The following is a 12,795-nucleotide window of genomic DNA, read 5'->3' as shown; positions in this document are numbered from 1 at the left end:
TACACATCCTTTAAATACCTCCAGGGTTAGTGACTCAACCACTTCCCTGGGCAGCCTGCTCCAATGCTTCACAACCATTCCAGTGAAGAAATTTTTCCTAATATCCAAACTAAACATCATCTGGTGCCACTCAAGGCCATTTCCCCTTGTTCTAGACTAGTTGCTTGTCCAAGCTAGTTGCTTGAGAAAAGAGACCAACTCCCACCCCGCCACTACCTCCTCTGAGGTAGCCGTAGAAAGCAGTAACGTCTTTCCTGAGCCTCCTTTTCTCCAGGCTAAATACCCCGCTTCCCTCAGCTGCTCCTCAGACTTGTTCTCTAAACCCTTCACCAGCTTTGTTGCCCTTCTTTGGACATGCTCCAAATGCACCTCGATGTCCTTCTACTAGTGATAGGCCCAGAACCTAACACAGTATTCAAGGCACAGCCTTACCAAGGGACCCTATATTCTGCCACTCTACCATCAGTCAGAAAACAGTTTGAGGGATTCATACAACTCTTCATATACTACCTACAACTTAAGATATGTGTGCTGGTCATTCTCACTCCAGGATTTTGAAGGCCTACTGGGGTATTTAATTGTTAACTCCAGGTCTTGTCCCTCTTTCTAACAAGTCTGACAGAACTTTTCAGACATCTGCAGTGACAAAGATTATCCACCCCGATAATGTACAGACCAAAGTGGCAAAGAAAAATGTACAGATCCCTGATGGCTGTAGTCAGAGGATGCGTTAACACTTCCTTTGACTCTCTCTTGTCTTGCACAACTTCTAGTCACTACAAGCACATGGGCGTTTGGAAGTTGTTTCTGGTATTCACCTACAACAACCTACCTGCGTTTATCACTAGACTCTCCGGAACTTCTACAGCAACATCAGCCGCTCCCATCTAACAACGGGAATCGGTTTTGTCAACTCAACATGTACCACACCAACACCGCGATACTTCCCGTAAGCCTACCAGTGGAGACGTACTGCATGAGACCCGCGTTCGTGGCACCACTTACCATTCTTCCTTTCACTGAGCGGAGGAAGGTTGGGGTTTCGGCCATGATGGAGGCTGAGGGTCAGCTCGGGCTGCAAGGAGAGCTCCTGCAGCTCATTGGCAACAGCTTCGCTCTGCGGGCTGGGGGCCGCCGAAAGGGACACCAGCACCGGCTCATCGTCATTTTCGCCAGCCCCTCCTCCGTCCAGCCCATTTCCAGCAATGACGGAAGGGGGCAGGCACACCACCCCGGAGAAATCCACTTTGGCTTTCGTGATGGCAACCTACAAGACAAATAAATTTAAAAAAATAATAATAAAAATGGATAAATACCAGTCTTAACCCACACCTCCAGTTCACTATGGCACCTCCATATCCTAGAGGAACAGGCTCCTTAGCACAGTGTTTGTGTTATCGTTCTCAGCTGAGACACATCTAGTGATCGAAACTTGCTAAACTCACCAGCTGATAAACTTGTACATGCCTCCAACAGGGTCACCACAGAAACTACTGATAAAACTACAGATTATCATAATTTTCTTCAAAACTTAAGAGAAAGTGATCTCAGCTTTTGGTACTTCATGAACCAAATCTTGAGAATCACCACAAAGTGTTGGTCACCATACTCCAGCTTCCAGCAAAGTCATCCTATTTAGCATCTTGCTGAACTCCTGATTACTCTCTTTTTATACCAACAACGGTGTTTTAAGAGGACAACTGTCAATTTGAAATCCAGTCAGGTAAAGTAATCCTTCATACCCAACCTGGAAGGACAGCTGAGTACGAATGAGGATTTTTAAATAATCTAATTTGCATTTCAAAAAATAGTTATTTTGCCCTGTTCTTTCTTTCCCCATCACTATGAATGACAATGAATGCAAGAAAAATATTATATAAAAAGTACACAGAAAAGTTTTCCTGTCTAAAGCTTCGTCTACCATAACTGAAGTGTGCAATATATAAGGGGGTTTAATGATTAAAATAACAAGTTGATCTCATTTTTTTGTATTTCTATAGTTCTTTAAAGAATTATTTAAAAGCCAACATTATGTTGAAATTAAAGTTCTTTTACGTCCAGTAATTTAAACAGAAACAAACCAGCTGGAAGCCTCCAGTGGAATGGTTACTGTGTTAACAGTTAAACAGCAACAGGGAGTACACCAGGACAATCATATTTGGGTTTGATTAATGAAGATGAAAGGTTCCTGCTTCGCAGTATGCTGCTGCTTCACCCAGCCAAAACTCAGAAGACTACCACTACCAACTCCACTGCACCAGAGGCACGTTAAGAAGCAAAAAACTCTTCCAGAGGCTAACCTTCAGCTTCAGGAAGACGGAGGTAGAGCTAGCTGCACAGCAGCTAAGGAAAAAACAGCTGGTAATCTTCCAGAAATCGATCAGAATGTGCAGACTTGGACAAACACCTTTAACAATACTTTTTTTTTTTTTTTTATTAAGAACTCTCCACTTAACACCCATAGTTAACCTGAATGCGTGTGACAACATTCAACACATTAATAGCTGATAAAGTAGTTCAAATAATCATTTTCCCTGCTTTCATTTCAGTTTCGTACTTCATTTGATTAGTCATGTTTGCTCTGTCGTGCGCAGATCAGGATAAGTGGCAGTACATTTGTCTCAAAAACTTGTTCAGTATATACTGAACGCAGCAATAAGCATTTCTGGCACCAAGCACATGCTATTTCATCCCTGCTGTCACACATTCAGTCCCAGGATCCCGTGTCACGATCTGAGGAGAAGCAGGGAAAAACGTGGAAGAAGAAAAGAAAAGGAAACAAAAGCCACTAACCGAAGCTGGTGCTCGTTAAAACAAAACAAATGAGACTGAGCCAAAGCTTACTGCCATACAAAGTATTTGCTTTTCTTCAGTTACAATTTGGCTAGAATGTGCCTGCCTCCTCCTTGATGGATTTCCTGTCCAAGGCAAACACTGCTCACATCCATTTGAGAGAAAATTTTAACGGTAATCTGCAACAAGGAAAAAAAAAATGGGATTGTGCCCTTCTTCTCTTTGCACTGGATACAAAAAGCCTGGAAACGTATGCCCTTAAAACACAGATTTCGAATAATAGTTCAGTAAGCTACAGCAATCCTTTCAAAGGCTGGAAAGAGTTAAATCATGGCCAACACGCTTGGCCCCAGGCCCTGTCCCTGTAGTGATGGGAGGCCTGGGGAAAGGGGCTAAAAGGAAGATTATGTGCTCAGATAGGGGGCTGGCTGGTATGGACCACTTACACCCATCCTATGGGGGCTAAAGCCTATTTGTTTTCTCAAAGGAGATGCACTGGAGGCATTAAACCTTGTCTGGTACCAAATGAGTTCGGTGGGATCATGTAGGAGGACAAGTGGAAGCAGGTCTGAACCCACAGACAGGTGACAGGCATCTAACACCTACCCAGCAAGGATTTAGGATGGTAGGAGGCTCAACCCCCATCCCAATCCATCCCAGAAAAGAAAAAGAGTCCCTTCTTCAAGAAGAATTTCAAATGTCTCAAATTCATAAGATCTGCCTCAGCTAGGAAAATAGGAAATATACTTAGGAACTTATAACACGTTGGATTTTCTGTTTAACAGGGGTTTGCATGAAGTAGGACAATCACATCTCAAACACCATTTTAACAACAGCATTGCAAAGCAGAATCTGGTTTCCTGATCTAGGTATATCCACATTAGCCAGTGCACTGAACCCTACACCCTGTACGTAACAGCACAACACCAAGCTGCAGTAAAAGCAGCCTAGCCTGGCCTACCCACAATGAGTGGGTCAGGAGGTCAATGCCTGTGTGTCAGTTTAATATGCAACTCTGAGCAGTACCAAACCAACTGGTGTTAATTGATATTGGGGTTATAAAGAGAGTTTCTCTAGCAAATTGGCCAAGAGAAGTTCAGCGCAGGCCTCGGATCATCACTGGGGTTGATGCTTGCAGGCTGAAAACTTGCAGGTTTCCTGACTGATGCAGAAGATGTCACAGATGGGAGGTGTCTTCTTAATCCTAGCTGGCATGCCATTCAATGTCTGTCCACATCAAAAGTAACAAAGCTTAAGCACCTCCTGAACATTCATTCTTCCCCTTTCACCACGTCCTCTGTTGTGCCAGCAGAGCTGCTCGTATAGCCACACTGCAAACTGTTACCAGAAAGCTGACTTGGCTGAAATGTCATTTTTCCTGGGTTGTATTTCAGCTGGATCGATTCCTCCATACAAACCACGGTAGCATCAGCACAATACAGGGAAACGCTGCCACAAATTGCAGAAAAAAAACAGTCTCACTGCGCATCTCAGCCGACGTGGACAACAATTCTGTTGCTCCAAGTAGTGCTGCAGCTCGGATGAAACTAAACTGGGATAAATCACTAAATGTGTTAGGAAATCCTACATCCTCCTTCCTCTACATCCCCTCCCATTTCAGGCCAGCACAAGGACCTGCCGTTAAACACAACAAACCACTGAGAAATCTCATCCAGGTGGACAAGCTCCACCTTGGTTCACTCCAGATAGATTAGGTCCCCGGTACAGTTTGCCATGCAGCCACACCAACGTTTGTGCCAGCACAACACCAGGAACAGATCCTGTTTACACCATTAATACTTCCCAACAACTCACCACTACGTAACGGAAAGAGAACTTTTTTTTCAGAGCAATGCCAAGTTTTAATAAAATGCAAAAAATGCCCACTAAAGAAATGCATCCGGTCCACCAGACTACAGTAAAAGCTATAATTAGATGGGTTTGATTTCGGTATTTTCAATTAAAAGTCAGATAAGGGCATACAGGGATTAGGAAGATGCTTTGAGGATTTATAGTCATCCATGTCACGTTATTTGGAAATCACAGATCTCCTGTGAAAGACGTGGAATCCTCTTCTGTGACCAACAGTGGGGCTGCATTTAGTCTTCCCAGACAGTCACAGCAGAATGATCGGTTGCACCCAGTAATATTTAGAACCCTATTAAAATGTTGCAATGTTTGTTTGCCTGTCATCTTGGAACTGACCAGAAAGTTTCCCATAAAGAAATGTACCATACCATGAAGATCTTCAAGTGAGTCACGCAGAAGCTGATGGGCAGCCTTAAGAGTAAACACTTCTGCAGCTCCACAAGGGTTTCAGGGTGAGTGCCCCCAAGGATTTGTATCTCTTGCTGGCCAGAAAAAAGCTTCCTACCATGGCATTTCTCTCCTTTTGGCCCAGCTGCTTCTGGGACACAAGAGGCTGTGATCCCGCAGATGTTCCACAACAGTAACACCAAATTCAGCAAGCTCTGAACCTTCCACTGTCCAGCTCCTCGTTTCTGTCCCTTATGGCCATTGCCATAAACCACACCACCATCGCCTCACGCAGCGATGGAGCAACCCAAAGGAGACATTAGACACTGCACCGAAATACATGAATAAGTTTCACCCCTTTCTGACCTCTGGAGGCATCTAACAAACTTCAATTTCAGACAGACAGACATGGCAGAGTCATTTCTGAGAAAGCTATAAAACAAACAAAACCATATCACAGAATGGCTTGTGTTTGAAGGGACCTCAAACATCACCGCGTCTCACCCTCCCTGCCACGGGGAAGGATGCCACCCACTAGAGCAGGTTGCCCGGGGTCTCATTCAACCTGGTCTTCAACACCTCCAGGTTGCACCTCCTCCTTGCACTTAGAGTTGGTTCACATTGGCCCACTTTTCAATATATATCCCATTCAAATCAGATATAGTGGAATCTATATTGGATCCAATATATCCAAGTATTCAATATTGGATACACATTGGAAAGAGATTATCAAATCTGCAAACTATAAAGAGTAAATGCTCTTTTTAGGTGCATCCTCTTGCCATCCCAACCCCATTACCACAGTAAACACAGGGTAAATCTGACTAGTTTACTCCTTGGTGAAAAAGTACTCTTACTTTGCGTTTACCACGTTACAAACTTACTTACAGAAGCTTCTCGTGGAGCTGCTCACCCAGAATCCCTGAAGGATAGCTCAAAGCCAATGAGGTGAAAAGGCAACACAGACGGGTGCAGCACTGAAACCTGTCTGACCTGCAGTAAGCTCGTTCACGGAGCTACGGGAAAAGAAGACCAGGGGGTGGCAGGATGGAGAATTAGGATTAGTTGCCCACCATTTTAGCTCCATTAATCACCCCATCGTGAGGCCAGACAAGCACCCATGTCAGCACAAGGAAGCAACAAAAGCATTCATCCAAGACCGCCCCTTTTGGCGAGAGACAGCTTAGATCAACTGAGCTTTATCGCAAGACCACATCCTCTGGTTAGAGGCTAAATTGGTACTGCCGACAAAAGAAACAGTCCAGCCTGCTCCTTCCTCACCTCCTGTGGGCCAAGGCTGAGCCAGATCAAGGAACTGATCCAGGCTAAATCCGACCGGGTCACACACACACAGACAAATTGCTGGGTTTGATTTGCATCAGTTCCTGATCTTGTTTGCAACCCAGCCACACAAACACTCACACCAGCACAAGGGAGACTGAGGTACAAGGGAATAAAAAAGATATCAGGATGGCTTAGTGCAACACTGCTACCCTAAGGTGTTGATATATGGTTTACCTATCCAGCATTCGTGTTGGACGTTGACACATGTTCTAGGTCTTCCTGCACTAAATTTTGCTTGACTGTATCAATATTCACACGATCGTGGTATAATTAAGTTTTTGTTACTGGGTATTTCAATGAACCAAAGAACAGTACCACCTTTCCTAATATCAAGCCTCAATTATCAGAGTAAAACCTATTAAAAAGAAGGAATTTTAAAAAAGTAAAAATCAAAGAGGCACAGAAAAAGAGGAAGATGCATGTCAAAATTCCCAAATCAAGCAAGGACACCTCTCTAAACAGCTTTCCCTTGTTTGCATTTGGGGGCCAGGTTGCCAGGGTAATGCCAATTTCCTACCAGTTTAAGAATTGCTCGGCAACCTCCAGCAGTTACCAGCAACAGCCCGTGAGTGCAGCTGTGCTATTTCCAGCAGACAGGTTTTTCTACTCTAAATTTAAGAGCACCCTTCTGCTAAATCACCATGCCAGCTGAGGTCCTCTGGCCAACAGAAGAGGCAATCTGGGGCGAAGTGGCTTTAAGTGGATCATCTTTGAAATGAATGGGAAGAGAGGAAGACAATGGTATGTCATGCCCAAAGGCAACTGTTTCCCCCCAGGTCATCACAAATCAAAAGAAAAGCTCAGGACAACTCAGGCTTGCAGCAGATGGAAGCGGCAGCATCACATTAGCTTGAGAGGTTGTAAGGATCAGAGTGAAACCACAGTTAGGTATTCCTTTTCTCTTTAGATATCAAAGAAAAGTCACCATCAGGAGAAACTTAAGGTTGTATAAAAAAAAAAAATAGTTAGCTTCCTGTCTGTAAGCTGAAACTGTGCAACAAATATTGGCAGAATTACTCCTCCACTTAACCCAGAGATGAACTGATGGCTCTGTCCCCGAAGTCTATGCAGCACAGTAAACAACAATGCCAGTGTCACAAAGACTGCACCAGACAATGCATCAGTGTGTTCTTCGCAAACCTTAAGTTAAGGAGCAAAACTGCACAAGACACACTGAAGAGAGCTGATCTTACATTATGGTGCATTTCAATGCATATGCTGCATATAATTTGCCTTCTGCAAAACGGATCGGGCAGCTTACTTCACTTTCACAGTAATCGGGATAGGGGGAGGCAACAACAGGCAAAATAAATAAATTTCTCCTGGATTAGAAGCAGTGATTTGAACGTGTGAACTGTCCGGTTCACCATTATTGCAAGTTACTATCCTACAACATCTCTTCTAAAAATCCAGTGTTTGCAACACTCGAACCAAGACGCTGGTAAGAAACAGATGGGTGCAACCTCCTGAGCCAGAGAACCTGGGTCTGTGTGTGCACAGTGCCAGCACCCTTCCAGTAAGTGCTGCCATCTCTGAAGCATCCCCAGGAGCTACTGCCTCCAGCAAATCCATCAGCACAAGAGGCAGCAGGCATGCTCAGGCCAGCAAGAAAACAACACGAAATCTTATCAGACAAAAGGCATGAGCATCTGTATAGAGATGTTAAGACTTGAGGGGGAAAAGTTCCAAAGAACACAACTAACACAAAGCACTCAACACCATTAATTTCTGCTGTTGAGAAGTCCACGTAGACAAATACAGCCTCCCACATGACTTTAAAGACCACTCATCAAGAGCCATATTTCTCATGCCGTAAGTTTTTTCTTCATGAGATACTAGCAGTCATTTTACTCGGGCCAGAAGTGATAGAAAGCCTTTGAGAGGTTTTGAACAATCTTTTTAAAATATCCATTTCTTAAAACCACAACTTGCAGGCCAAGAAATGTAGTTTTGCATTCCAGATATTTAAGAAATACTTGTCATGATTCAATGTACATTTGGAGGAACTTTGTGGCTTTCAAGCTCATGAAACTCTGGGTACACAAAGGAACAGATTAATATCAGAGCTAGTTCTGAGAATCACCGTGATATTTATAATGATATTTATGATTGTTTATTATAAACAATCCTTGCTCAAAAAAAAAAAAAAAAGTGAATTCCCCACCTATTTCTGAAGTTCTTAAGCCCAAAGCATGAACGAGGCAATTCTAATTTCAAGGGACAACAAGCCCTGAACCAGAGAAATACTCTACAGACACATAATTCTATCCTACCTCACGGTGTGTTGAATTAATCACCTAGCTGGGGAGATTAAAGATAGCTGCTGAAGAAATAACAATTTTCACTGCAGTTCAAAGAACAAAAAGGAGCAAAAAAGACACAATGTTCAGTTCTCCTGGGTCTGTGGGTATACTGGTATATTTTAGGCCTTTGACGTGATACAGCTCAACTTTATAGCTCAAAGGAGAACCCAGCCTCCTCCTCCTGAGCTATTCTGCTGCTTCTCTTTTGAGGGCGTACAAAAGATTAGACGGAGAGGCGCAGGTCAGACAACTAACTCTGCAAAAAATTAGAAGCCATTTTGTGCAAGAATCAGTTAGCTCCATGGATTTGCCCTTTGGCTGCACAATCACCAGCTCTGATGCAAAGGAAAAAGCCGGGGAGCACAGCTGCCTGGAGGTTTGACCAGCCTTTGCAACAGCAGCTCGCTGAAAGATCAGCTTGACTGTAATGTCAAAGAGCACACTTAAACATCCAGCAGCAGTGCCAACTTAAGCAGTCTGCTACACATTCCCACTCTCATACCTTCCTCATTGTGAAACGAGCATAAATCTTACGGAGACAACATGTACTGGACCAGATGAAAAATAATCCAGCAAAAACCACTTCTTTCCAGGAGGATCTGTTCCCCAGAGTGGCTCACCATGGCCACAAAAAAACCTATGCCAGCACAACAGAGGGAGCAAGCTGTTTAAAGCTCGCACGGGTGCCAAAGAAATGCATGATGAACTATAGTGTATTCAGAACAGGATTGCTCTATGCCTGTTTTTCACCACCTTCTGTCCGACTTCCTTGCAATTGTCATCTGGTGCATTTTTTAAAGTTTCCTGCATGTAGGAGGCAAAGCATTCCTTCCCCCCCAAAGGGGCAAGCAGATGAAGCAATGGATTCGATCCAGCCAGCACTAAAGGCATGTGACAACAGATGCCAACAGTCAATGGCAGCAAGGAGGCTGCAGCAAACTAGAAAAGGGAATGCTGATGGTCTGCAGCCAGATGTGAGCTTCAGCTCAGGAATTCATGGCAGGAAAGCTGAGGGGATGAGGAAGAACGAAGGAGTTCACATTGAAGGGCAGATCTGGAAGAAAAAGTCCTTGGACAAGAGGAGAGTAGAAATAAAAACTTCCCAAGAAACAATATGCTTTCAACCAGAAGATTTGAACTTTGGGACAAGGACTCACAGATCTAGGGCATAGCAGAGCAGTGACTTGGGCTAGGAAGGTGACAACTCAGGGAACTAATGTAGCCTTTAAAAAAAATTTAAGGCAAAAAAAAAAAAAAAGGAAAAGAATGGTGTCACAGCACAAGTATTCATCTCAGCACAAAGCAGCAGACAACTGCAGAACTTAAAACTATCTGAAGGAGTTTATGGTTAGATCTTTTTTTAGCATCTCACTTTTGTGAGTAAAGGGGTGGTTTTACATTTTGCCTAATCCAGCGTGATCATGGGTTATGATTTAGAATATATCTATATATATGGACCTCCATTCTCTGCTCTCACCTCAGTTTTAAATGAAATTCTCACCTTCTGGGCTTCAAATCCAGTGACTGCAGCCACAGAGCAAGTCAGCTCAGCACACTGTTTCTTGATGGAAAGCTACACCTTGAAAAATGCTTGCTGTCCACCATACTAACTAACCAAAACCTACAACTACAGATTCATTAGACAAGGTACCAAAATAAAAACACAGAGGAACGGGGCCCACTGAAAAGTGACAGTTTTCAGTTACCCCATGTTAAGCCTAGTGTGAAACCAAAGCTTGAAACGGAGACTGCAAGTTTTCTGATCCCAGCCACATTCTTTAGTCATGACAGTATGAGGCTGTCTACAAAACTTAGACCAATCTGAATTGACTTTGTTTCTCCTCCCCATCAATAGACACTGGGTGTGGAAACCAAATTTCTCTGAATTTACTGGCACCTCCCAACGCAGCAAGTGGCAGGACATCCGTTTAAGTGGAAGCCCAGCAATTGAGACCGAGTTACCAGATCTTCTGTTCCCTTTTTGCCCTGTGAGAGCTGACTTCCCACCCCTTAGCATTCCCCACTACTGAAAAATAGATCAGAATTTTCTTCAGTGATTCATACGGAAGCACGTATCAATACCACTGTCTTGTCTAAGCTAAACAGTTTATTGAAAAGCATTAAGCACTCAAGAGGTGCTTCCTGACACATAAATCTAATGAACGTGGGTAACGTGGCAGGGTGATGGTGATGGGGAATACTGCTACTGCTGCTGTACTTGGCCAATTCAAAGAAAAACAAACTCAACCTCTCCAGTATGGAAAAAAACAGACCAACGTTTTCTTTCTTTGAAGCAACAATACTAAGAGCCAGCAGAGGAAGGACAGCTGAAACAGGACTTGTGTTCTGGTGCTGCAGTAGATTAAAACATTTTTCTATTATTCACTGTGAGACTCAGGCTGGGACTACAAATAATGTCTGAATATATCATCTTCTCTTTTGGGCACTACTGTATCGTGGTAATCTCAGTTACATCTTGGCAGACATTACAGTTTTACTGTATGTAAAACAATTGCAATTGTCTGCCTTTATATACTCGAATAAATCAGGCTAGCTATACAAGTACCATAAAAAAACGTGCAGGCAAAACACTGTGAAAAGTTTGCAACACAGCGCAAGCTAACTTGTGATAAACTTGACTAATTGCTAGGCAATAATGGAAAGGGCACAAGAGTACGTTTACGCTCTACACTACCAAGTCCTTACCCGACTGCTGTCACACCTCCTACCAGCACCACTGCAAAGCACTCCCTTCGGTATGCTACTAACCCTCGTGTTTAGTAACCACGAGTGATTTTCAGTTCAGCACATATGAACAAAAGGTGCAGAGTGAAGGTAGCAAAGAGAACACAACACATACCTTACTCAGAGTTCCCACGGACAAACCCAGCTCACTTCCATGCCAGCAGCTCTCTCCCCAGTCACTGAAAGGGAAAACAGGACACATGCTCAGGGATCTTCAAAAAACAACCACCACAGCCCATTCTCTCCTTTAAGAGTAAAGGAGCAAGTCCTACACCTAGGTTTCCTCTTTTTTTTTTTTCTTCTCCATTATCTTTAATTACTTTGGCACACGCGACGGAAGTTGGACTGAAAATAAAGGCTGCCACGCTGGAATATACATACCCACGCTGCTTCCAGGGCACAACCTCTACTTTAGGACCATTGGCTTGTCAGTTCTGAAGAATGCATTGTTTGAGATTTACCAAGCCAGAATACTCACCGAACGATACACTCAACCTTTCCATCCCTATACTGAAATAATTCTTAAACATTAGATGCTAGAAGTTGGAGACTGTTATGACTAGTTTATTAAACCATGTTTTACATCCAAAGAAAAACAGGGAAAGGTTAAAAAAAAAAAAAAGAAAAAGTACACTGATTTGCCAAGACTGCAATGGGAATCCTATAGGAGGCAGGTGGGGAGAGGGAAGCATCCCACACACTTTAAAAACCCCTAGGTGCACCGGAGTAACACAACCATTTCTCTTTGCATACAGTTTTAACAGACGTGCACAGCTGCAGTTGCATAGAAAATGATTACTTCAGAGGCTCTGGAAAACCTCTCTCAAACAGGAATATAAAGGGTCGGAAGTTGATTTGGAGCTGTCATACTTCTACTTCTGCAGGCCACATTCAAAGAACAAATCACGTGAAGGTTTTAATACAGAATTTCCATTCCATTTTCCCCTCTGGGTTTTTCAGACTTTAGGGCCTCCAAGACACCAGCAGCACTCTGCGGGCACACACAAGTGCAGCCGGGATGCTGACATCCTGTCAGTGAGAAAACAAACAAAACCCAGGAACCTCCCCAAATACAAACTTGAGAATGAATGAACGGGCTTAGGACACGAGCCTTGACATAGCTGGGGTGAGGAAAGTGAGGGAAGAGCTGAATATGACACCAACATCTGACGGGATGAGACCAATTTCACCAGTTAGACTGGGGAAAGAATGACCACAGATGCTCAGAAAGTCAGAGTATCACAAAATTTGAAGAAGCTCACTGATACAGGTAACTAACTGCACATCCACTTGGTCAACCCTCATCCAATTAACAATCTGTAGGAGAAGGGATTTAAAAAACTGATACAAATAA

At 43.5% G+C, this 12,795-nt stretch overlaps 1 protein-coding gene across 1 annotated transcript in view; it reads right to left on the bottom strand.

The window, feature by feature from the left end:
• The window catches only part of MRTFA (myocardin related transcription factor A), a 101,034-nt gene that overhangs the window by 70,711 nt on the left and 17,528 nt on the right, over positions 1–12,795 (bottom strand). The window contains exons 3-4 of the mRNA XM_032207809.1: positions 11,557–11,620; positions 1,006–1,267 (exon numbers count right to left, since the gene is read on the bottom strand). Of these exons, the coding sequence (XP_032063700.1) occupies positions 1,006–1,267; positions 11,557–11,620 (326 nt within the window). The remainder of the gene's footprint in view (positions 1–1,005; positions 1,268–11,556; positions 11,621–12,795) is intronic.

This window comes from Aythya fuligula, chromosome 1 (assembly GCF_009819795.1).
Source record: "Aythya fuligula isolate bAytFul2 chromosome 1, bAytFul2.pri, whole genome shotgun sequence".
Taxonomy (NCBI): Eukaryota; Metazoa; Chordata; class Aves; order Anseriformes; family Anatidae; genus Aythya; species Aythya fuligula.
Note: the sequence above shows the minus strand (reverse complement) of the source record. Positions and strands in the feature narration are given on the sequence as shown.